We start from the raw sequence: 27,301 nt of genomic DNA on the forward strand, positions 1-27,301 counted from the left end.
CATTTGCAAGAAGTTCTCCTACACTTAGGGAATAATCCCCCAAATCCTAACTCAACCCATTGTGTCTTGATGATGCTATATAGAATTTTAAGTCTTAGAATTGGGGCATTGTATGTGAGGTTAGGACCCAATTTCCTGTGGCTTCATTCTTTTCTCCACACACGTTTTATTTAGTTATTTATTTTTTGTTTGTTTGTTTGTTTAATGAGACAAGGTCTTGCTCTTTTGCCCAGACTAGAGTGCAGTGGTGCTCACTGCAGTCTTGACTTCCTGGACTCAGGTGATCTTCCTGCCTCAGCCTTCTGAGTAGCTAGGAATACAGACCTACACCATACCCTCCCTTCCCCAACACCCAGCTAATTTTAAATTTTGTCGTAGGGATGAGATCTCCCTGTGTTGCCCAAGCTGATCAAACACCTGGCCTCAAGAGATCCTCCCAACTTGGCCTCCCAAAGCACTGGGATTATAGGTGTGATCCACCAAGCTCAGTCTGGCGCGACCTCCCATGCCAGAACGGGTGATGCAGGAGCGAGCTGTCCTCTTCCCCTCCTGTTGCTGCTCTCAGCTACCTGTACATCTATTTTTATTTTTTCTGAGATGGAGTCTTGCTCTGTCGCCCAGGCTGGAATGCAGTGGTGCAATCTCGGCTCGCTGCAACCTCCGCCTCCCAGGTTCAAGTGATTCTTCTGCCTCAGCCTCCTGAGTAGCTGGGACTACAGGCACATGCCACCATGCCCGACTAATTTTTGTAGTTTTAGTAGAGACAGGGTTTTGCCATGTTGACCAGGCTGGTCTTGATTTCCTGACCTCAGGTGATCCACCCACCTCGGCTTCCCAAAGTGCTGGGATGAGCCACCGTGCCCAGCCCACGCATGGAGATTTTCCAGCCTACATGTCCAACCTTCATCAAAACAAATGCCCTGTAGCCCTTTGGTCTAGAGGTGCCCAGGGAAGAGACTTGCATAGGTTCTGAGAATTCCAAATCTTGGGCCCCCAGGACAGGTGGGATGTTAATTTCAGGAAGGTTTGCCCTTTTGGTTGCCGCGGGGGAAGGATGTAGCCAGAAGAGGCCCAGAATGGGTCTCCCTGAAGTGAGGGGCTCTGCCTGGGTCTGTTGGTGTTACTGCTCACAGGGATTCTTTGAAGCAGTTGCTTATTCCCTGATTTCTCTTGTCTGTCAATTGAATAATGTTTTCCCTGCTGCCTACCTATCAGGTTATTAATTCCTGATCACTGTCAAGGTTTAGGCTGGTCAAACTTGAAATCATTGATTACATAAAGTGTATTATGTATAAAGTGCTAGATTTGTAAGAAAGTTGCTATCTTCATCTTCATTTAGTTTTTATCTTGGCTTAGCTCTTGCTAATTTCCCACAGTACAGCCTGCACTCATGTTATGAAAAAATTTAGATGACTGTTGAAAAACATTCAGGATTTCTTTCTTACTTCTCAGCCCAGGACTGAGCCTTTATGAAAGAGGGCAGCAGGAGATTTTAGAAAAGTGGAGGCCCTTGTACAAGGAGGCTGGGCTCCATTTAATAACGATGAGGAGGCACACTTTAGGAACTAAAGGAGACCAGCATGACAGATTGAGCGTTAAGGCAGAACTAAACAAGAGGCACTCAAAGGCAGGGAGATCAGCTCTTAGGATATTGCATTAAATCAACCATGAAATGCTAAAGCTTGAACTAGGGCAGAAATCAAGCAATGGATACAGACAGCATTGAACACAAAAGAAATGATAGGATTTGAGGGAGCATGAGGATGACCAAGATGCAGAAAATCCCAAGATGATCTCCAGGTTTCTAGGCTTTTCCAACTAGGATGCTAATTTTTTGCCTGAGAAAGAGTATTATCAAGCAAAGACATGGTCTCACTGTTGACCCAGAAAATGGAGGGACAGGGTAACAAAAGCAGTGATCCGTTTTCCATAATACTAATGGTTGACACTGACTGGGTGCTTACTATGTCAGGTGCTGTCCTACACACTTTGTACACTCGTGATAGACACTTGTAAATCCCCATCGTACCAAAGAGGAGGCAAGCCCCTAGAGGTGAAGGAACCTTACAGGTAGGGCCTCTTCTCAAGGCGAGGCATTCTGATCAGAGAATGCCTAAGAGAGGGAGAGACAGAGACAGAATTCAGTATAAAGACAGAAAGCCCACTGTTAAAAGCAATGTCAGGTGTTTTTATGAGAGCTCAGAAGCTGTCACTGACATAACCAAGTTTCAAATCCAGGAGTCATTCTTTTTCCATTGGCAAGTCCCATTGGCCTCATCTCCAAAGACATTTCACATCGATCCATTCTGTCCACAGGGCCTTCCCTGGCTTCATCTCTCCCCTGCATGGACACAGCAGCAGCCTTCCTGCCTCCAACTCGGTCTCCTTCAGCTCCTTCTCTCTGCAGACAGATTGGTGGTTTGGGGATTTTTAGGATTTGTCTGTGGTCGATTTATATCTGATAAAGTGAGCAAGTCTTTTTTTTTTTTTTTTTTTTTTTTTTTTTGAGACAGAGTCTTGCTCTGTCGCCGAGACTGGAGTGCAGTGGCCGGATCTCGGCTCACTGCAAGCTCCGCCTCCCGGGTTTACGCCATTCTCCTGCCTCAGCCTCCCGAGTAGTTGGGACTACAGGCACCCGCCACCTCGCCCGGCTATTTTTTTGTATTTTTTACTAGAGACGGGGTTTCACCGCGTTAGCCAGGATGGTCTCGATCTCCTGACCTCGTGATCCGCCCGTCTCGGCCTCCCAAAGTGCTGGGATTACAGGCTTGAGCCACCGCGCCCGGCCAAAGTGAGCAAGTCTTAAGCGTATACCTTGGTGAGTTCTTACAAGGTGAATGCACGAGTAACCCTCTCCCAGGTCAGGTTGGAGAACCTCACCAGCGCCCCAGAAGCCTCCCTTGCATCTCCTTCTGGTTATTGCTCCCCAAGAGGTAATTACATTCTGACTTCTGTCCGCATATATCAGCGTTGTACATCATTCACCACGAATGCAGTGATCTTTGAAACCTGCACGTTGAGATGTGCCGTTACCAGATCTCTCGGCATCACTCCCACATTGCACTCTTTGCCATTGCCTGACATGAGATAAATAAGAACACATGGTTGGGTGTGGTGGCTCACACCTGTAATCCTGGCACTTTGGGAAGCTGAGGTGGGAGGATCGCTTGAGCCCTGGAGTTTGAGACCAGCCTGGGCAACATGTTGAAACCCTGTCTCTACAAAAACTACAAAAAAATTAGCTGGGTGTGGCAGTATGCACCTGTAGTCCCAGCTACTTGGAAGGCTGAGGCTGGAGGATTGCTTGAGCCTGAGAGGTCAAAGCTGCAGTGAGCCATAACTGAGCTACTGCACTCCAGTCTGGGCAACAGAGCAAGACCCTGTCTCAAACAAAACCAACAACAAAAACAAAGAACCGACACATGTCGGTGTCTTATTTCTCTCTTCCCTGCCATTGGTACTTTTTGCCTATCCAGACCCAGCTCAAAACTCAACTTTTTCTTGTACACTTTCTCTTATCGACAGAACTGAAAGGGACCCCTCCCTGTTAGTACCATGTGTCTTAGTACTCTGTCTTCGATGTGTGACACTTCCTTTTGACTTGACACATCCAGATGACATAGGAACCCATCACAGGGATTAATCAAGTGTTGAATAATGCATGGGGACCCAGGGTGGAACCGAGGCTTTTGCAAAATGTTGAATGTTCAGAGGCTTTGGAGAGTGAACTTGGAGGTCAACAAAGAGGATGAAATGCAAGATGCACTATGAGCATGTGGTGGTCTGGACTGCAAGATTCAGGCACTTTATTTTAGGAGTAATGTGAAGAACATGATTTATGAACGACAGAGTGGGGAGTGTATTGAGACCACGTAAGACTAATGCTCCATTGTAAAAACTTACATATCGAAGCAAATATATTGTCCCCTCAGTCCCCAGAAGCAATAACTGGAAACAGTTTTAGAGGACATAACCTAATTGATACAAAAACTTTTCACTCTCAGAACTATTTTTCCCATTGTCATAGGAATGGACACCAAATAATGTTTTCGTGTCTTGGCAGTGATTCACATTATTGAGTTTGCTATTGGACTATTTTTTCCTTGCTAGGAAGTACACATCAGAGAGCTGCATTTCACTGTGTGTGTGTGTGTGTGTGTGTGTGTGTGTGTGTGTGTGTTTCAATCTACTGATTACCAAAGAGCCTATAATTCTCAATGGAGAGTTTATGGAAAAGATGAAAAGAGGATTTTTTTTAAGAACAATAACCAGAAAGTTTGACACAAATGAGTATTATAGCAAAGTTCTTTTTCGCAGTAACTTCTCTGGTTGTAATGTCTTAGGTTAAAAAAAAAAAATCAATTTCATGCAAAAAGGGGAAGGATTATGTAAACAAAAACAAAAAAAAATTTGAAGTATTACAGTCTATCATTTAGGTGAGTTGAAGAGGGGAAAAGAAGTCATTTGTACAGTTTGATGAAGAAATAAGTATATTTTCCAGTTTCTAAGATAGTCTGTGTATGCTCTGAATTTAAAGCACATCATTTCCTGTAAGTCAGTATTGGGTTCAAAAAGTGCAAAGGCTTTATTGATCATCTGCATCTATCACATGATTATCTTCTGGAGCTGATAATTTTTTATTTTTTTTTTTTGAGACAGAGTTTTGCTCTTATCACCCAGGCTGGAGTGCAATGGCACAATCTCGGCTCTCTGCAACCTCCGCTGCCCGAGTTCAAGCGATTCTCCTGCCTCAGCCTCCCGAGTAGCTGAGATTACAGGAGCACTACCACGCCCGGGTAATTTTTTTGTATCTTTAGTAGAGATGAGGTTTCACCATGTTGGCCAGGCTGGTCTCAAACTCCTGGCCTCAGGTGATCACCCCCTTTGGCCTCCGAGAGTGCTGGGATTACAGCCATGAGCCACCGCACTGGGCTCTGGAGGTGATAATTTTTTTAAAAGATTAAGGCAACAGCAATTTTGCAAGTGAGTCATTGTCATTGATAGTACACTTGTTTAGGGAAAGCCCTTTTTCCTGCAGAAGCAAACTTGCTTTAGGAATAGCATCTGGCTGGAAGCGTTTTGTTTGTGTTTCAAATAAAGCTGGCAGGAAGACTGGCACCTGTCTGCTCCATCTCTGTGCTCTTACTATACAAATATGTTCTACTTTGCTTGCTGTCAAGGTTCAAGATCAGTAACAGCAGGGAGGGGGCGTTTCCCAGAAGCCCACACGACCTCATGAGGAAGCGCCACCCCTTGCTGGATGGGGCGTTGGCTTGCATTCTTAGGAAACAGAAAACAAAACAAAGAAACTCTCCCTTTCTACTCCTGCAGATGTGAATATTGGAGACTGTTCCACTAGCAGTTACAGTCTATACGTCTTGAAATCATTTAGTTTGCTTGCAGATCTTGAACGAAGTGGTTAAGGAACGAATTCTTTCCATTGAGGTGTCCATTATCCGTTATTATTTATTTAAGCACATGTGGACTAAACAAGCCACTTTGTACTCTGTCTCTCCAGGTGTCAAAGCAGCGTAACTTGCCCTTCTTGACTGAGTCCCAAATGCGATCTGAGTCAGAGAAGGTTAGAGCTCAGAGCTCGAGAGAGTTCAAGTATTTTACAAAACAAAACAATCAGGTGAGAACCAAAGCTACTGCTGTTGACTTGACCAAGGTCCCACAGTTGTTGGGTGGCAGCAATGGGAGTAAGTATATTTTCTTTTTTTATTTTGATTTCATTTTATTTTTTTTGAGACGGGGTGTTGCTCTGTTTCCCAGGCTGGAGTACAGTGGCACAATCATGGCTCACTGCAGCCTCAACGTCCTTGGGCTCAGGTGATCTTCCCACCTCTGCCTCCTGAGTAGCTGGGACCACAGACACGAGTCAGCACGCCCAGCCAATTTTTGCATTTTTTGTAAGGATGGAATTTCACCATGTTGCTCAGGCTAGTCTCTAACTCCTGGACTCAAGTGATCTACCTGCCTTGGAAAGTGCTAGGATTACAGGCATGAACCATCAGGCCCGGCCATGTTTACTTATTAATATTTTAAAGAATTATAAGGAATGTTTTTACACTGTTGGTGGGACTGTAAATTAGTTCAGCCATTGTGGAAGACAGTGTGGCGATTCCTCAATGATCTAGAACCAGAAATACCATTTGACCCAGCAATCCCATTACTAGGTATCTAACCAGAGGATTATAAATCATTCTACTATAAAGACACATGCACACGTATGTTTATTGCAGCACTATTCACAATAGCAAAGACTTGGAACCAACCCATATGCCCATCAATGATAGACTGGATAAAGAAAATGTGGCACATATACACCATGGAATACTATGCAGCCATAAAAAAGGATGAGTTCATGTCCTTTGCAGGGAGGTAGATGAACCTGGAAACCATCATTCTCAGCAAACTAACACAAGAACAGAAAACCAAACACCGCATGTTCTCACTCATAAGTAGGAGTTGAACAATGAGAACACATGGACACAGGGAGGGGAACGTCACACACTGGAGCCTGTTGGGGAGTGGGGGCAGGTAGGGGAGGGATAGCACTAGGAGAAATACCTAATATAGGTGACAGGTTAATGGGTGCAGCAAACCACCATGGCACGTGTATACCTATGTAACAAACCTGCACGTTCTGGACATGTATCCCAGAACTTAAAGTATATATGAAAAAAAAAATTATGGCTGGGCTCAGTGGCTCATGCCTGTAATCCCAGCACTTTGGAAGGCCAAGGTGGGTGGATCACTTGAGGTCAGTAGTTTGAAACCAGCCTGGACAACATGGTAAAACCCCAATTCTATGAAAAATACAAAAAAATTAACCAGGCGTGGTGGCGGGCACATGTAATTTCAGCTACTCAGTAGGCTGAGGCAGGTTGAACCCGGGAGGCGGAGGCTACAGTGAGCTGAGATTGCACCACTGCACTCCAGCCTGGGGGACAGAGCAAGACATCATCAAAAAAAAAAAAAAAAAAGAGAGAGAGGGAGGGAGGGAGGGAGAGAGAGAAAGAGAGAAAGAAAAAGGAGTCACAAGCACTTTGTTTAAATGGGAGGGAGAGAGAGAGAGAGAAAGAAAAAGGAGTCACAAGCACATTGTTTAAATGGGCTTTCCAAACAATAGGTGCTAAAATAAAGTTGACAGAGTTATAAGGAAGGATTACACAGAGCCTCTGAAGTATTTAATTCATATTTTGTGGGATATTTGGGGTACATCTGAACTGCCTCTCACTCTTCCCACTCCCACCCTACCCCCATTGAGAAGTCAAAACTCATGCTTTTGGAGGACAGAGGGAATTTCTCCCAAATTATTGTCTTCTGCCTCTTAAATCAGGACCACATTTTTCAAGTGTGCGTGTATGGGGAACGAGTGCTGGTCTGTGTTCCACTGTATTACTGATGAAGCTAAAAATTAAGGGATTAATGGCATCGCTAGATGCGCTCTGTAACAGCTGGCAGCTCTAAAAGCTATTTTGACAGCTATAACTTGTGATTTATAAATGAGGTTAATGGATTCCTGTTAGAATGGAAAACGCACTTGTGAAAGATCACTTATTCAAGCCATAGTCCGTACATACTGCAAGTGCTTTCTCCTGAGGCTTGTATTTTTTTTCTGGAGGATTTTTGTTTTTAGTAGACATTGCAGGACATAGGTTTTTGTTTTCATTTTAAAATTTGCAACAAATCCCAAATCACCAGAATTGCTGGAAACATGCTGTGAGAGATGAATGTCAAGTTCACAGTCACTGCCCTTCTCAAACAGAAACACCACTAGCCAGCCCTTGAGTGCAGATGGGGAGATTCAAACTGATACTCTCCACCCCTAATGTTGAGAGAGGTGGTTACGCAGCTTCAAGGTCCTCTGCAAATTCACCATACTTGGCTAGACAGTGAATGTATTTTTAATTAGGCACTGATTTTGAGAGCATTGGGTTATGTAGTAGTGAATATTCTAACCAGCCTGCACGTCTCAGAAGGAGAAGTATGAGAAAATAGATTTGGTAGCAAACACCAACCAGCCAAACAAAAAAGCAAAAAGCCAAAAACCCATCTTGTGGTTGATGTGGTTTCCATAGGGCTTTGCCTCTCATATATTGTCACTTCTTAAGAAACGCTCTCCCTTTTTTCTCAGTAGAGTAAGGTCTTGATAAGAAGATTGCAAGGTGTGCAACATAACTGTTCTATTGAGTAATTTTGTGAAACCAGGAAATAAGAAAGAAGAAACTAGAGCTATTATTTGTCTTTCTTAGAATGTCTTGATCAATACATTCTATGCTGGCCCGTAAGAGAAAGGAAGCACAGGGCTTTTGAATAGAGACCCTGTCACCAGCTTAACTTTGTCAAGGGAGGGTGGTGGGCTTTCGCAGATGTCACTTTCCCTTGTGAGGTTTTAGCTTGGCTCTTAGCTCATTCAAAGCAAAGGCTGAGAGATGTTTAACTTGCAGATCCTTCCATTATGGAACTTGGATTGCAATTCTCTCCTGCTTGGGTAACATGATGACTAGCATGGTTATGGCTGGCATTTTGCTTTTGTTTTGTTTTGATACACTTTTGTGTTTAGAAGGTCAAACATCGATGGGAAGAGGCATCTGAACAAGATGGTTTGGAAGCGTCCTTTTGAGACTGGAGAATTGTGTGGACTAACACAGATGTGTTTTTAGAATAGTCATCATTTCTTTATGGGAAACATTATTCTGGCACCTGTTAATGCTTATAGGGACTAGTATTGTTGAGTTCCTTCTCCACTGAATTCAGGTAGCTTGATCAGGAGCCATTTTGGAGGATAGGAAAACTGGGCAGTGTCTGGAAAGGCCAACATCTTCACTGCACACCCTACAGGGAGGGTGGGTGGAAGGCTTCACAGGGGCATCAGTTGGACATCATGACAAGCCCAGGCCCAGGTGACTGAGCCAGACAGAACAGAGAAGAACCACTCACTGTCATCTCATTCTCCTAGCACATCCCTCACCCAACTACAGTCTTTCTCCACTTAGACATCCATGCCATTGGGTGCTCCCCAAAAAATCTGAAGCCAAGCAGATTGACCCTTGGCAGTGAGGCCCTGGAGTTCAGTTAGGACTCCTCGAAGACCTTTCACCCCTCACAGACCAGCTTCCTCTCCCATCCCCTCACTGATGGTTCCCAGCCTTCATGAGATTCTTTATTTATTTTTTTTGAGATGGAGTTTCACTCGTATTGCCCAGGCTGGAGTGCAATGGCGTGATCTCAGCTCACTGCAACCTCTGCCTCCCAGGTTCAAGCGATTCCCCTGCCTCAGCCTCCCGAGTAGCTGGGATTACGGGCATGCACCACCACTCCCAGCTAATTTTGTATTTTTAGTAGAGATGGGGTTTCTCCATGTTGGTCAGGCTGGTCTCCAACTCCCAACCTCAGGTGATCCACCCATCTCGGCATCCAAAGTGCTGGAATTACAGGTGTGAGCCACCTCGCCCAGCCCTGATTCTTGTTTTTAACCTCTTGCCCTCTCCCCTACCAAATCCCCTCCTCTTCCTCAGAAGTTAGTCCTTCTAGCTTCTTCCTGTAACCTTAACTGCATAGAAACTCCCCCTCTCTGCACGTAAACGGAGCTGCTTTCTGATTTGCTTTCCCTTTGAGAGCTGGTCTCCAGTTGCTGCAGATCGCCTCATCCGGTGTCCCCTTCACCACCTGTCAGGTTCCCTTGGTCAGTATCATGCCTCTGAGACAGCAGCTGCCCATTGGAATTACCTGGGAGAGCCTTAGAAACTACTAATACGTGGGTCCCTTTCCCAGAGATTCTGACTTAATTGGGTTAGGATATAACCACAACAACAGCCCCAAAAAAAGTATTACCTCTCCTTCTATAGGCTCAGAGGATGAGAAATTTGCCCACATGTCTCACAGCTAATGAGTGGCTCAGCTGAGATTTCCTCTCATGGGTGGGCTTGCAAATCGTGCTCTGTCCTGGGCTATGCTGGGTCCGGAGAAGCCCGGTAGACTTGACTTCCACTTATGCTATAGATAAAACCTGAAATGAATTTGCTGGTGCAGGGCCCCAGCTAACAAGGGGTCTTGCCGTTGCCTGCCCCTTAGGAATCAGTGGGCCTAGGCGAAGTCCCTGTTTTCCTCAGAGCTGACTGATAAACACTGGCTGTGCTCAAGCAGCGGCAGGGCTGGATTCGCGTCACTTACTTTGGTATGCAGGAGGCTGCTTGTATGCTGTGGCGCACAGAGCTAAGCACGCACGTCAGAGAAACCCATTTCAATTTATCATTTTAATTTTGCTATTAAGCATCCACAAACCCTAAATGGATTCTCCACAATGGCATCTGCAAGTCCATTATCAGAGCTAAATGTTTAATGACTTTATTAAGTAACGGATGGATGCCACAGTGTAAAGGAAACTTTCTTGAGTTTTTTTCACAAATAAGGAGGCATTTCTCAAAGTCTCTTGGGATGGCTTCACATAGCTCACTCCCAGCCAGCTGACTTGTGGCCTCTTTCCCTTCCTTCCACGTGCAGTGCCTTCTATCTTGAATGCTGCGGCCAGCAGAGGTTCTGGCAGTGGAGCCCTCTGCCTAGCAGGCTTCAGACAGGAGCCTGTGAGGCAGAGACGTTTCCATTGAAAAGCAGTTTAGAATTCAACCTCCATCTGCGAATTCCCATAGATGCTCTTTAGCAAACCCAGGACAGTTGTTTGTGGATTCAAAATGTGCTGCTTTTTAATTCTGTATCTTACATTTTGGTGATTGTGCTACAAATATTTGGAGTTGAACATAATGGGATAATAACTGTTGATTCTTGGCTAAATCACATTATCTTAGGTCATCTTTGCAAATCAAGTGCGTTCTACTGAAAAGGAGACAAGCAATTTTGCTTGTTCTTTTTCTCTTTCGGTCGAATGGAGCATGGACTTAGAATTGAAGTTGCAATGGGATGGGCAATACATTCTAAGTGGGTTTTTAGTTAAAAATCAGCAATCAGTTTAAGCAATCTGTTTCAAAGGCAGTATAGCCACAAATTTGCAGACAGTGTGTAGTACAGTTGTCCTTCAGTATCTTAGAGGAATTGGTTCCAGGACCCTCCCACCCATGTTGGTACCAAAATACAAGGATGCTCACAAGTCCCACAGTTTGCCCTCTGGACTCAGGGGTTCCCCATCCTCAGATTCAACCAACCAAGGATTGAAAAGATAGTATTTGCAGGATAAGGAACTGCAGATATGGAAGGCTGACTGTATTTCACTTCGACAGGGGTCGCAATTATCCTCCTCATTGAATGCTAATATGTTGCCTGTTTTGGCAAAGTTTGGAGTAAACTTCTGTCTCCACCTCCCATATTGCAGCTGTCAGCATGGTGAAGAGCCTGTGAGATGCGTGCGCTGATATGTGCTGCCTAGGGCTGCCTAACACAAACCAAACAAACATCCCTTCTCAGGATGGGAGAAGAGCTTTTTATGAGACCTTCTTGTGTCTTCCTGTTGCCCATCTCTGCCTTTTCCCCCATAAGCAGGTGACAGTTGTGCAGTGTATAGGCACTACATATTTTTCATGTCTGATTGCCTTCGCGGTGGAATTTCAGATACTCCTGTCTTAGGGACACACCTTTGATTAGAAGAAGTAATATTAGCCTCTAAAATTTTTGAACTTTAAAATCGAGACTTTACTTGGGATAACGCTGGTTTCCTCCTCTGTCGAAATTGTTTATCTCTTGGACTCAAAAACTATTTTGCCTTTCTGTGGTACACAGTGGATTTCAAAACATTTGGTATTATCAGATTTCTAAGCAAGGATGTGATGTAATTATTTTACTACCAAATGAGGATTCCTTTGAGAGAAGCAGCCACTTAAAGTGAGAGTAATTACTTGAATATGAAGTGGTGTGTAGGAATTAAGTGAGAACTGAGATCTTGACTTCCACTTATGCTATAGATAAAACCTGAAATGAATTTGCTGGTGCAGGGTCCCAGAAAAAACTAGTCATGAGAATTGCCAGAATTGTCAGAAATGTGTTTTGGGGTGATTAATTTTTATTATTCTAACTATTCACAATAACATTTTGCTTGTTTTGCAATTAGAATCTGTGGAGGTCCAAGAAGTCAAGATGGTAATTAATTTGCCTGGGACAGCTGGTAGATGCAACAGCTCAGAGCAGTGGGTGGTGAGGAACTTGTCTTAGACATTCACGATGCAGGTCATGACACTGGAATATAAAGCTCTAGCTCTAGGGGTCTGTATTCTGTGCTGTGTAACTTGACATGATCTGGGACCCAAAGTCAAATAACTAATCAGGAGAAGTCAGGTGCTTTTTTGTTAAACCCAGAACTCCAGTATTCCTTTGAAGCTTCAGGGGAGAGTCAGTAACATGGTATCGGGCTTGTTCCCTGTCCTTAACACAAGAATCCTTGGAATTGCTGGATTACATAGTCTTCTCCCCTGCATGGACACCCAGTGCAACCATGGCTCACATGCCTAAGATCTGTGTTAGATTGTGTCATGGATCCAGCATAATTAAGTAGAGATGCATTTTCTTGGTTTAAGGTACCTTAGGGGAAAAAAAGAATACAGTTCTTCAGGTTCAGCCTTGGAGTTCTTCTTCCTCTTTTTTTTTTTTTTCTTTTGTTTTGTTTTTGAGATGAAGTCTTGCTCTGTCACCAGGCTGGAGGGCGGCACAATCTCAACTCACTGCAACCTCCACCTCCCAGGTTCAAGGGATTCTCCTGCTTCAGCCTCCCCAGTAACTGGGACTATAGGCCAGTGCCACCATGCCCAGCTAATTTTTGGATTTTTAGTAGAGACGAGGTTTCACCATGTTGGCCGGGATGGTCTCAATCTCTTGACCTTGTGATCCACCCGCCTCGGCCTCCCAAAGTGCTGGGATTACAGGTGTGAGCCACCGTGCTTGGCCTAAAGTTCTTTTCTGGTTCTATGAGGCTGTGAGTAGTGGTTCTTAACCAGGAATGTTATCACCACTGCCTCAGGGGAGGTACACATTTCTTGGTGTTGGGGGCGGGGCGGGGGACACCAGGGATGCCCTGTATCCTGTAATTACCATCCACGGTGTCCACAGAGAGGAAGATACTGGTTGTGTCAGAGACTTGGTCTAGGATTCACAGGTTTTTCTTCCAGTTGGATTTAATGAGCTTCTCTCTGTCCTAAGACCCAAATGCTGTGGGGTTTGCCAACATTACAAGGTAGGCATTTCACAGAACGGAATTCTGGCAGGCCATCTTCATGCAGTGAATGCTGTCATTGGTAGGTGGTGCTTTTTATTGCCCCCATCTCCAGCAGAGATCTTATAAATTCCCTTTGCCTGAAATCAGCATGGTTGATCTCCCACCTAACCAGATTTAGAGTGCTTTGTTTTCTTTCACATACTTTCCCAGAGAACTTGGGAGTTTTAATACTTTTAAAAACAACTATAACTTTTTATAAAGTAGAGGAATACTTGACTGAAGTGTTGTGTGTTGAAACATACTGCATGTATCCATAGTGTCTTTAGTTATGGGGGATGTTAGTAGATGTGACTCAGAGAGGGCTCCAATATGAGGAACTCATTTTTAGAAAATGCAGTGATTTTCTCCTTAGAGATTGAGAATGCACATTAAAGAGTTTTTAAATTCTAAGTAAATCTGCTTAACTCTGTCTACCTCAGAGTTTCCCAGGCTAACCTGGAGCACAGAACACGTCTGAGATAATGCCTGAGATGCTGGTGTTGATACACCCAGTATACTCATGCTCTCGGATACCAGTTTGATAAACACCGATCTTTGAGAATTTAGAGGCCTAATTTGTAGACAACATTCCTGATAAAATGAGTTCACCTGTAGTGGACAGTCCTTTGGAGTTTCCATAAGCAATGTGAGATACATTATTTTCTAAGAGATCCAACAATTTGAATATTAATGTTCAATGGAATTAATTTTGCATGCTAAAAGCAAGCTGATGATTTTAGTGGATCTCTCTTAGCGATCATTCTTTCTCATGTCCAAAGATGAGTTTGGGTTATTTCTCCTGAAATTATGGTTAACTAATTTTCTTGAATTTTACTGAAAATGAGAAGAAACATGAAAATGTGGGATTTGTAGACAGTGGCGAGAAACTCTCTATCTGGTATTTATACCCCTCACCAAGCAGCACTCACGGGCCCGCAAGCTCTTGTGCTGCGCAGAAACCGTTCCAGCTGCCTTCCTTAAATAGTAAGCACTGCATTTCAAACACAAAATAAAATTAATATTGGCATTCTGAAAATTAGAACTTTTGCACTAGGATTAAATTAAATTAGTTCAACGAATGTGACAGCATGACAAAGCTGGTCTAAGCCAATCAGGTATTGAAAGTGGATAAATGTTGCTGTCGGGTGAATAGCTCTTACTCGGCAGTTGGTGGGATGATGTCGTGTAGGCTGTAAACCCTATCTTGGAATGAAGACCTGCAGGATAAAGTGCGGTAGGACACATGGGGTTCGGACAGCTGGGCCCTGTTGTTTTCGTCCTCTGGAGCTGGAGGGAAGGGGCCACAGGGACTGTGGGTGACGGTGAGATGTTCACCCCCTTTTCTGAGTCCTTCAAATGAACTCAGTCGAGCTTACGGTGATGTCACCAAGCAGTAAGGGGATTGTTTTGGGTGGTTGGTTTTGTTTTGCTGAATATATGGGTGGAAAGAGATTATCATGAAATTTAAAACCAGCAGTGGCTTTTTTTAAAGATCAGAGGCTTCATGGCATCTGTAGGTTAAGACCTGGGACCTGCTGCCACCCTCAAGAGGATCTGCTGCTGCTTCCCTGAGGAAAACTGGCCGCAGGAAGAGAGCTCTGGAGGTCAATTTCTCAGAGATAAGGGCTTCTTATTTTTAGAGATCGCCGCAATCACGCCCTCCCCGGGATGCATCCTCTTCTCAGTTTCATGTGGTTGGAGAGAGCTTTTGACTCCATGCTTTGATAATACCTCTGAAACCCGATAAGCAGTTCATTTTCTCTCTTTTAAAAACCTTGCTAGTTAAAAGGCCTCCTCCTGTTTTTCTTTTGCAGATTGCCTTAAATCTTTTTTTAAATTCATGGAATATAAACGTATATTTCTGATTGCCTTAGCAGTGCTTACTATATATACTGAGCTAATTAAAAATCACATCGGCCAGGTTCGGTGGCTCACCCCTGAAACCCCAACACTTTAGGAGGCTGAGGTGGGCAGATCACCTGACGTGAGGAGTTTGAGACCAGCCTGGCCAATGTGGCAAAACTGCATCTCTACTAAAAATACAAGAATTAGCCAGGTGTGGTGGCATACACCTGTAATCCCAGTTATTCAGGAGGGTGAGGCAGGAGAATCGCTTGAACCCGGGAGGTGGAAGTTGCAGCGAGCCGAAATCATGCGACTGCACTCCAGCCTGAGAGACAGAGCGAGACTCCATCTCAAAAATAAATAAATAAATAAAATAAAGTAAAGTAACAATCATTTTCCTGCCATTCTCTACAGAATTAACAGTAATGTTTTACACTCTTAAAGAAAACCTCTTTAAAATAGCTTTAACACTGGGGTTTTAATAAGGTTTATTTCTGCGTCTCAGAGAAGTGAGATGCAGCCTCTTCAGGCTGAACTTCTTGGAAGGCATGACTGTGTCGGGGAAGGAATGGAGAGACTAAAGAATTCGATCCGGTTCCCTCACAAAAATTAGGGCTATTGTTCATCTGAAGTTCTCATAGATCTGGATCACCAATGGAATAATCCATTTCTGCATTTAGCCTCCATCTTATTTTCAGCCTACTTCTGGAAATTTAAATATACATTGGAAAATACATTGTATGCCTAGGTTGAAATAAAAGGGTTTTTTTTTGCTTGTTTTTTTGTTTTTTGCTAGTCTGCATTGCTATTTGAACTATTTAATTTTAGAGTGAGTACACCAATTGGAGCTATAGCCATTGACTTGTATGAAATAAATCATCAGTCTTAATGATAGCTCCTTGAGTTACATTGATGGGTGGACTCACTGATACACACCACACAGCTCTGTGTATGTGTGTTTGTGTGTGTGTCTGTGTGTGTGTGTGTTGTGGGGGCAGGATCACTTGCCCTAGCAACCTGAGGATCTGAACCAACCAGGAACCTCAGGAAAAAAAACGCTACTATGGACTGGGCACAGTGGCTCACACCGTGCCCTTTGGGAGGCCGGGGTGGGCGGATCACAAGGTCAGGAGTTCAAGACCAGCCTGACCAACATGGTGAAACCATCTCTACTAAAAAATAGAAAAATTAGCCAGGTGTGGTGGTGTGCACCTGTAATCCCAGCTACTCAGGAGGCTGAGGCAGGAGAATCACTTGAACCCAGGAGGTGGAGGTTGCAGTGAGCCAAGAGCGTGCCACTGTCCTCCAGTCTGGGGGACAGAGTGCGACTTTGTCTCAAAAAAAAAAAAAATAGGCTACTGTGTCTTCTTTTCTCTTCTGTGAGCAAGTCTGTGATTTCAAAGCCATGGCCGTGTTACCTATAGCCATACCCCATGTCTTGATGTGCAGCCCATATGAATGTGTGTCCTGGGATGTGTGTGTGTGTGTGTGTATGTGTGTATAGTGAGATGTGTCACTTCTACCGAGCTGTGTCTAATCTTGTTGGATTCCCTTGTCATTTCACATCTCGGACTCAAACCAAATGCTGCCTCCTTTGAAACCCTCCTTAACAGAAACACAAGGACCATTTATAAAAGGTGACCATAGTGTGAGATAAGGGCTGGAAAGTACTGAGATAGCACATCGACCTTGATTTGATCAAATGGACCAAGTCTCATAAAATGGCTGCTGAGTGCTTTTCTATTTAGAAAGAGAATTTCCCCCAATATTATTTCATTTGAATCTCACACAATCCAAAAACAGAGATAGTATTAGTCTCAGTTTGTAACTGGGAAAATGAGCTCAGAGGTAAAGTTCCATAGCTGAGAGGAGCTTTTGGACTCTAATCAAGACCTTGTACATGCTGTGCTGTCTTCTGTTTCCCCCATGCCTTCTATAGTTTACAAAGAAAAGAAAAGAAAAATCACAGACGGCCCTCCTCCATTTAGACCTTTATATAAACCACCTTTATCCCCTTTGTCCTGCCCAGACCTAGAAAATCAGAAAGATTAGACGCCTTTGCCATTTGCCAGGTGTTATTGTTGAGCGCAGAGCAGGAAGAACACAGGTAATAACTCCCAGAGCTTTCATTTTAGAGAGGAACACAGGCATGGAACAAGTAATTCCCAAGACCACAATTATTGTTAACAAGTAGTATAACAAAGACAGCTAAAATTTATGTTAATAGTTGACTTATTAAGAACTTAATATGTGCCTGGTGATATTTCAGATATTCTTTGAGGTATATAAAAATGAATTCTTGGCCGGGCGAGGTGACTCACGCCTGTAATCCCAACACTTTGGGAAGCCAAAGCGGGTGGATCACTTAAGGTCAGGAGTTCGAGACCAACCTGACCAACATGGTGAAACCCCATCTCTACTAAAAATACAAAAGAATTAGCCAGGTGTGATGGCACTTGCCTGTAATCCCACTTACTTGGGAGGCTGAGGCAGGAGAATCACTTGAACCCAGGAGGCGGAGGTTGCTGTGAGCTGAGATCACATCACTGCACTCCAGCCTGGGTGACAGAGTGAGAGTCTGTCTCAAAAAAAAAAGGCAAAGAAAAATGAATTCTTTTTTTTTCTCTCTCTTTTTTTTTTTTTTTTTTTTCTCGCTCTGTCGCCCAGGCTGGAGTGCAGTGGCCAGATCTCAGCTCACTGCAAGCTCTGCCTCCCGGGTTTACGCCATTCTCCTGCCTCAGCCTCCCGAGTAGCTGGGACTACAGGCACCCGCCACCTCACCTGGCTAGTTTTTTTTTTTTTTAGTAGAGACGGGGTTTCACCGTGTTAGCCAGGATGGTCTCGATCTCCTGACCTTGTGATCCGCCCGTCTCGGCCTCCCAAAGTGCTGGGATTACAGGCTTGAGCCACTGCGCCCAGCCTTTTTTTCTCTATTTTAAAAGCCAGTCAAGTTTAGCAGTGTGGGGTTGTATACCAACTTTAGTAACACTGATGTTAATTTCTGATAACCCACTACCATCGGACCAGCCTAAAAATGAATTATTAACTCCATTTTACAGAGAATGGGGAAGATATGAGGTAGGCAGGAAATATGCTCAAGGTCGTGAAAGTAACTTCCTTAAGGTGGAAGCAAATGTATATGAAACACCCTTGTGAAATGGGTACATAATGCATAGGATAGATGTGTTCTCTGTCAGGAGCCTGGAGTGGTCTGCTGTAGAACTGTGATATGCTTGGCTCTGTCCTGGTCAATGTTTTTGATGAATGGCTTAGCTGAGAACATTAATATGCTATTTACATTTGGCGGTGATATAAACAGAGGAGTGAAAGCTCCAGCAGTGTGACCTGTTGGCTTAGATGATCTTAAGAGATTTATGAACCCTGGCAAGTCAGGTTATTAACATGCTTGAAGCCTAAGAAGCTATGAGTTTTAGGGTTCAATGTGTTTTCACTTTTACAATGATAAAGTGAGTAAAAAGGAAACCACGTCTGTTCTCCCAATCTCCCTCTAAAAGGACAAAACCAAACAATAACAGTGCCATAGAGGTAGCCATTATTAAAGATTTGGTACATATCGTTCCAGACTTTTAAAAAATGCTTATACAAACATTGACTCCTTTTCTCTCTCCCTTTTCCTCTTCCTCTCCCTCTTTGTTAGTGGTTTATTTTTGTTTGGTTTGGTTTTAAACACATAAAAGAATCAAATATTCTCAGCAATTTGCTTCTTTTCCCCCTTAAACTGGGGACATCTTCACCCATGAGTATGTCTGAATTTATCTACCTAGCTTTTGATGCTGTCTATTACATGGACGTCTCATAATTTAACTACTCCCCTCTACTGATAGACATTTAAGTGTTTTTTTGTTTGTTTTTGCACTTTTTGCTATTGTAAAGTATTTAGTACTTATTTATTTTTTCTTTGTAGAGACTAGGTTTCTCTTTGTTGCCCAGGCTGGTCTCAAACTCCTGGCCTAAAGCGATTCTCCTGCCTCAGACACTCAAAGTGCTGGAATTATTAGCATAAGGCACCATGGCCAACCCTATTATAAGTTATTATGTGTTGCACATCATAAATATGTAATGCCATATCTATTAGAATGGCATGGTGTAGCTAACGGGTTTGCATATTTAAAATTCTATCCCTATTTCCAAATTGCCTTCCAGGGATATTGTTTACTGATTTATACTCTGGTTTTTATTTTTTTCTATTTGACATTTTTAAAGATTTACTTTCAAAACACTTCCTATTAGAATGAAGGATAAAACACAGTGAAGAGGTTTCTTTACAAGTTTGTCATGGCATTTAAAATTCCTTCCAGATCATCTTTAATTCTGATCATGTGTGGGTGTGTCCTGGTTATGTTGGCTTCTGGTTCCTTCCCATGAAGGCCACTTACAGGTTTGCTTCTTGGTCGTACTGCCCTGGGTGGAACGAATTGCCCTGTTGGAGCCTCGTCTACGTGTGAACTGCGGGAGTGCTGGGCTACTTGCACCCGCTCATCCAATGAGCATGTAGATCCGGGAGTATCACTTCTGCAGTGAAAAGAGTTGCTTTAGTTGGCTTACATCCTCTGCCTCCGGCATCCTGACAGCTGTCAAGGGCTCATCATTTGACAACTTCATTAAAGAGCCTGGTACTCTTGTTTCTTACTCTGCAAAGGAGGGCCCCAGAAAGTTGTGGAATCCTGTGGAGAAGGAAGTGGATGGAGAAGTCTCCTGGTTTTTCTGTGGTGCCTCGGCTACCACTTGGACCTTCTTGGTTGTTGTTCTTACAGAAATGAGAGGAAAACACTGTTGCTGGAAACATTGGAGGTTTTTAGGGTCTTTTTTTTTTTTTTAACAGCTTGTTTAGTTGTCATGTGGTAATACTTCATGGGAATAAACTCTGGCTGACCCACTCAAAGGATATAAGCTTGAAAACATTTAGGGTTTTGATTTGTTCAAAGGAGGCATTTGTGCTTTTTGAAGCACAAATCCAGTGGGAAAATAGGTTTTCTGCTGCTTACCATCTTTAAGTGTAGGGAGTGTGTCTTTCAAGTCTAGTTCTCATCTCGAAAGAAATAACTGTTTATAAAACTAAGTTCAGGGTGGATGGATAAAGCTATGCGAGGAAGCTTCAGAGTAGAAAAAGTGAAATACACATTTCCTCCTTCTTATCTTGTTTGATAACAGTTAAGTCCCAATGTTACTTTCCTCCTTGAAATGGGTGGCCCTCGAATCCCATCTGGCTCCACTGAATCCCATCTGGCTCCACCACCTCCCATCCCATGTGCCACTATGTTGTGTCTGCATCTTTCGGGGTCTCTCTGGGCACAGCTGTGTGTAAATCCTGTCTTCTGTGGCCATTTGAGTTACAGGGAAAAGAGAGACTGATCGAAGGGAAGCAAGGTGCGTGTTTATTGGTGAAGAAATGTATCCACAACGTATGAAACCATCAGGTCATAAAATAACACGTCTTCTCCATTATTTTTTAAGTGAATGCTTTGCCTATATATACACACGTAGAAAACATGGAAAAGACTTAAATGATTGTGGGTTTGATTTCCTCTGATTTGAGGTGACTTTAACTTATTGATAACTCTCAGAAGTCCCTGAATTTTTAACAATGGTATGAATTATTTAGATGGTTTGGGGATGGGAGAAAAAACAAAAACACTTCTGATTTGGAGTGAAATAAAGGGAATTATCCATCTTTAACAACACGTGGGATTTGCAACAGTGTGGACATGTCTGAATGTGACAATCTGACTAGGAATGAAGTCCCATTTTGTGTGGAGTGTTGGTGCCTCATAGGCTCTGAAAGCTCACCTGAGACATCACCCTTCAGGTCAAAGCTTGGGTACCCTGGCGGGATGCAAGCTATTCACAGTAAAATAGACTCAAAACTCAGGTTCAGTAACGTCACTGTCATAAATTGTTTTCTACCGAAGTTAATAATGTATCTAGTGCCTTTCTCAAGTAGGGACAGTTACCATGTGGTTACTGAAAATTACTATCTCGTAATGCATTCGTTATCATACTTAGGATCTAAGGGTGTCTAGCATTTGACCTCGTTTTCAAGGGTCCTTCTTTTTATCATCTAATGCACTTTGCTATGCATGTGTAACATCTCTTCTTTTTTATTTTTTTTGGAGACAGAGTCTCCCTCTGTTGCCCAGGCTGGAGCGCGTGATCTCAGCTTGCTGCAACTTCCACCTCCCAGGTTCAAGCGATTCTCCTGCCTCAGCCTCCTGAGTAGCTGGGACTACAGGCACACACCACCACACCTGGCTAATGTTTTGTATTTTTAGTAGAGACGAAATTTCACCGTGTTAGCCACAATGGTCTCGATCTCCTGCCCTCATGATCTGCCCGCCTTGGCCTCCCAAAGTGCTGGGATTACAGGCGTGAGCCACCGCGCCCAGCGTAACATCTCTTTTTTAAATTATGGTTTTATTTGGAGACGAGGGTCTCTCTGTGTTGTCCAGGCTGGCCTCAAACTTGTGGGCTCAAGCAGTCCTCCTGCGTCAGTCTCCCAAGTGCTGGGACTACAGCACGCATCACAGTGCCCGGCTCGGTAACATTCCTGAAAGAGTAGACAGAAATTTGTGCCTGTGTGCTATAGAGTCTTCATGTTTAAAGAGACTCAGTTTGGCTCCAACTAAAGATATCTTGGATTAGACAATTCACAAAGGATTATAATAATTTTTTCAATAATTTTGGGTAGTTTGTAGAACCCTAAACTCTATAGAACTTCAGAGTTCTGGTTCCTAAACAAGAGGCACAATTGACCAAAGTTTATTGCTTTGAAATTGAGGTATTAAGAAGGCTTTTTTATGTTCCCTGTTTAGTTTGCCATGTCACGAAACTGTATATGTCAACAGTTTCTAGGTTTAAGATTCACTGGGTTACCATATAGTCCACAATAATATGTGATTCCTGCTTTCCTCCCCCAACTTTTCTTCCTGTTATTAGTCAAATCTAAGTCCTATGTACATACTCAATGATATTTAGTTAAAATACTCTGACATTTGGCTGGGCGCAGTGGCTCATGCCTGTAATCCCAGCACTTTGGGAGGCTGAGGCAGGAGGATCATCTGAGATCAGGAGTTGGAGACCAGCCTGGCCAACGTGGTGAAATCCCATCTCTACTAAAACTACAAAAATTAGCTGGGCATGGTGGCAGGCACCTGTAATCCCAGCTACTCAGGAGGCTGAGGCAGAAGAATCGCTTGAACCCAAAAGGCGGATGTTGCAGTGAGCCAAGATCACGCCATTGGACCACAGCCTGGGGGACAAGAGTGAAAATCCATCTCAAAAAAAAAAAAGAAATACTCTGACATTTTTGCTGTTGGGCTTTGTGGAGACACACTACCCCCTTCTCCATTCCCTACCCCCTGCTTTTGTCTTTAGGTTTCATTTAAAATTCCCATCTTTCATATTTTGGTAAGAGAAGACTTTAAGTGGAAATGTAATCTGAGTATTCTGTTTAATAAACGGACTCAGCATGGGCATTTTGAAGCCAACAATCCCATCTGTAGTGTAAGTATTAAACTACAGTGGTATTATTTCAGGAGGAAGCTTATGCAGTTGAAGGACAGCCTTGCTGGAAGCCGAGAACAGCCAGGTGAAATCAATTTAGCACAACTCAAGGCTTCTGGATTGCGTGTCTTGAACTCAGTCCCTTCAGGGTTCAGGGTCTTAAGTCAGTGGTGTGGCCAGAGTCACTCACTGGCCTGGAAGCAGGATGGAATGATGTCAGACCGAGTGCGGAGCTGAGATTGCTTTGTAGCATGCAGGTCTGTACCAGACGTTTTCCAGACCTGTTCCAGACCTGGAATACCCTTTAAGTCATTTTATAGTTGTGTGTAGTAACAGGAGCTTCAAAACATGGCACCTATCTTTATGTTGAGAGCCTTAAACAGAAAAACCCTGGAAATAGTTGGTGGCAAGAGCTGTCTTCGGGCCACGATGCTCCCATTCCTGAGCTGTGTGACCTGGGGCAGGACAACCCCACCCCACCAGAATTGCTTTGAGTCCCAGTGTCATTATTATAAAATGGAAATAGCAGTTGCCTACGCTGGTTTTAAGATAAATGAGATATCTGTATATATAACATTGTTGTATATTACAATGTTGAGACATTTAGGTTCCTAATGGTCATTGTTTCTACTGGCTTAAAATATTTTTACCTATATTCTCAGGATTAAAAATATGACCAAGAGCAGGCCGGACCCGGTGGTTCACGCCTGTAATCCTAGCACTTTGGGAGGCAGAGGTGGGCGGATCACTTGAGGTCAGGAGTCTGAGACTGGCCTGGCCAACATGGCAAAACCACGTCTCTACTGAAAATACAAAAATTAGCCAGGCGTGGTGGCACACGCCTTTAATCCCAGCTATGTGGGAGGCTGAGGCAGGAGGAGGATCACTTGAACCTGGGAGGTGGAGGTTGCAGTGAACCGAGACTGCACCACTGCACTTCAGTCTGGGTGACAGAGTGAGACTCCATCTCAAAAAAAAAAAGTATTATATGACCAAGGGCATGCCTACATGCCTGCTGATTTTGTGAGGTTTTTTTGTTTTTGTTTTTTGTTTTTCTCGCTCTGTCACCCAGGCTGGAGTGCTGTGGCTCGATCTCTGCTCACTGCAGCCTCCACCTCCCACATCCACCTCCAGGTTCAAGTGATTCTCCTGCTTCAGCCTCCCGAGTAGCTGGGACTACAGGCACGCGCCCCCATGCCTGGCTAATTTTTTTGTATTTTTAGTAGAGAGGGGGTTTCACTATGTTGGCCAGGCTGGTCTTGAACTCCTCATCTCGTGATCTGCCCGCCTTGGCCTCCCAAAGTGCTGGGATTACAAACATGAGCCACCTTGCCCGGCCATGCCTGCTGATTTTGAAACTGATGCCATTGATTGCATAGGGCATCCTGTGGGGAGGATTGCAAATGACCATTGTAGTAATATTTTTAAGGAAAAAACAATTACCCAAATGCACGTGTTATATGTGTCTTGTTTGCTCGCTGGGCTCTGGGAGCACTGGCCTTCGCACCAAAGGACCTCCCTTCTCTGCACCCCCTTTATCCTTTTCTCACACAGCCCTTGCCTGTGGAAATGAGGTCTCAGCTTTACCATTACTTCCTCAGAGAAGTCCTGGACACCCCCAGCCTCAGTTAGGGCTGGTTTTTTTTTTTTTTTAACAAAAAGGGCTCTGTTTATTATTATTTGCTCTATGTATGCCTCCTTCATGACAGTTTCCACAACTGCAGTTTAGTAATTATTTGTTTAAAAGTCTGCCTTCTGACTTGTTCAGTCAATTATGTTTAACCTGCATCTAATCGCAAGGAAACATTATTTATTATTTTGAAGTAAAAAAGGGGTTTTTAAGTCTGCCTTCCGTAGTAATTTGTAAGCTCAAAGCTTTGGGAAACACATCTGATTTATTCATGTTTGTATCTGAAATAGGTCTGGAAAGGTGAGTGTGTGTCTGGTGTTCCAATGAAGGAATTAATGAGTGGATGAATGGCTCGTGGGAACACTTTCCCAAATTCAAGGCCCTACCTGCTTGTAAGGTAGCTGGATCTTTCAGACAAATATAAGACTTAACTCTTCATTGTTTCTGAACTTCCTTTTCTCTGTATTTCTTCTTTCACTGCTTTATATTCTGGAAGTTAATGCCTTGTTTCTTGACTTGGTCGTGAGGACCCAAATTAAGTTTCTATGGCTTTGTCTTTCCCATAGCTCCTACAGAAGAATGGTCAGCTGTCCACCATCAATGGCGTAGCTGAGCAAGACGAGCTCAGCCTCCAGGAGGGTGACCTGAATGGCCAGGAAGGAGCCCTAAACGGCCAGGAGGAAGAAGAAGTCATTGTCACCGATGGTAAGCCGCCCCTCCAGAACTGGAAGGCACACAGCACTTGCAACAAACTTTGAACTCAGCAGAAAATACTCTGTCATACTGCCTGGTGGTGGATTGACGTTAATAGCAGAAACAATCAATTGGTTACAAAAGGAAGTACTTATCTGACCATTTGGATACCCCCTATACTTAGACCTTGAAGTTATGTTTCCTTTTTCTTATCTGGAACTTGATGCTTTTTAAATTATTGTTGCTCTGTCCCAGCTCCTTGTCTGGAGTTATATGTGAGTTCTTGTTGGAAGCATAAGTCACGGTTGCTTTAACAGTATCTCTCCCTCTAGAGAGGAGCCTGCTATACTTCCTCAACTTTTTCTGATGGGCGCATTGCAAGGCACATACCCCTCTTTGCTTAAACTATGATGTGCTGCATGTTTTATAGCTCTTGAGCCTAGAGATCCTCGAGGCATGGTTAGTGAAGAGTGATCATTTGGACACAGTATTGGGATTTGATTTTTACCCATATAGGGGGTGGGGAACCACATCTTAAGGTCAGAATTGAGCGCATATGGACCAGTAAGTCTCTTGTGAAAAGTGAAAGGCTGCATGTTGAAGAAGGACCTTTGTCTACTCTGAGTTCATTGTTTCATTTAATCATAAATAAAGGGATAACCAGTAACCACTATCAAAGATATGTAAAATGATGATTCGGCATATGGTAAATTGATTCATGTAATATGAATAAGAGAGATAAATGAAGGGAAAAATCCTTTCACAGGAGATTCAACGTCGCCTCACTTAGATGAGATTCTTCAAACATGTGGAACCTGTTTTTCTTCTTGTTTGATGCCCCCACAGAGCTGCTTCAAGCAGGGAGCTGCTTTTGAAGTTGGTGGGAATACTTATCTGTATATAGCACCACAGGCACAATATAAAGTTAGAAATATACACAGTCTCACAGGCGGAGTATTTGCATGACCTAGTGTGAGAGTTTCAAATAATTTTCACCCAAGTGATTGGAATGGACCCAACTCAAATTCCCAAGTCCAAAGCTTTGTCCTTCCCGTGTTAACTTTTGAATCAAGTCAAGCACCAGCAACATGTGAGCTTACTATGGCCAAGTCCATAAGGTTAAGACAAGGCAACTTGGTGACTACCAAATGAATTGTGCGAGGGATGAGAGCTGCAGGGTTCAGGTGGAGCTGTCACTTGAGATCAGAGGGGAGATTGGGGGAGGCTGGATTTAGATGTGTCTAAACAAGGAATGCCAGCAAAAGTGAGGAGAATAATAACAGCCAGCACTTGATGTGCTTTTATTATAGAGCCCAGAGAGGTGCCTTTTGTGTGTTACCACCTTTAATAGATACAGCAACTGTATGAAGTAGGTAATATTGTTCCCAAGAGGCAAATCCAGATCAGCAGATTCCAAAACCACTTAACTGCTGCGCGCTGACTGTGCAGGGCAGGTTCGGAGGCTGGTGTGTTGGAACAGCCTGGCCCCAGCAAAGAGTTTTCATTGAAGGGTGTAGAATGAAAGCCCAGAAGGGAAAAGGGGCCAGATAACAGGGCCCTGAAAGCAGAGTGGAGTTTAGAAAGTATGTAGTGGACAACGTGTGATCACTGAACTCTGCCACCAAGGGGGTGCCAGAGGCTTCTTGTCTGACTTAGCTGATCTCTAGGATGGATAAGAGGAGGGAGGGATGGGGCAGGGACACGCGTTTTTTTTTTCATAGAATCCCAAATAGCCTGGAAATTCTTTTTTAATCTGCGGCATGTTTACTGGAGGTCTTAAGGTTATCTTCCGTTAGTCCAGTTGTGATTTCTTTTACATTTCAGCCACGTGGGTAAACACCGATTTTCACAGTGAGTGATTCAGTCTCTCCCCTGTGACTATTCCGTCGTCTCCCTGAGGTGACCCAGGCCTCTGACCATGGCCTCAGAGGTCTGAGCAAATATCAAATCCCCCATGCAGGAAGGGTGGTGATTTTTATTGTTTCTTTTTTGAGACGGAGTCTCACTCTGTCGCCCAGGCTGGAGAGCAGTGGCTCGAGCTCGGCTCACTGCAACGTCTGCCTCCCCGCACCCTCCCCCTACCCCCGGCTCAAGTGATTCTCCTGCCTCAGTCGCCTGAGTAGCTGGGACGTGCCACCACACCTGGCTAATTTTTGTATTTTTAGTAGAAACAGGGTTTCACCATGTTGGCCAATCTGGTTTTGAACTCCTGACCTCAAGGGATATGCCCGCCTCAGCCGTCCAAAGTGGTGGGATTACAAGCATGAGCCATCATGCCCCACTGTGGAAGAGTGGTAATTAATACACATTTTTTGTTTTAGCTGTTGTTTATTTATTTTGAGACAGGGTCTTGCTCTATCACCCAGGCTAGAGTGCAGTGGCATGATTTTGGCTCACTGCAACCTCCG

At 43.8% G+C, this 27,301-nt stretch overlaps 1 protein-coding gene across 1 annotated transcript in view; it reads left to right on the plus strand.

The window, feature by feature from the left end:
• Positions 1-27,301, plus strand: part of AKAP12 (A-kinase anchoring protein 12) — a 121,340-nt gene that overhangs the window by 42,781 nt on the left and 51,258 nt on the right. The window contains exon 2 of the mRNA XM_045391365.3: positions 24,767-24,905. Within this exon, the coding sequence (XP_045247300.2) occupies positions 24,767-24,905 (139 nt within the window). The remainder of the gene's footprint in view (positions 1-24,766; positions 24,906-27,301) is intronic.

This window comes from Macaca fascicularis, chromosome 4 (genome assembly GCF_037993035.2).
Source record: "Macaca fascicularis isolate 582-1 chromosome 4, T2T-MFA8v1.1".
Classification (NCBI taxonomy): domain Eukaryota; kingdom Metazoa; phylum Chordata; class Mammalia; order Primates; family Cercopithecidae; genus Macaca; species Macaca fascicularis.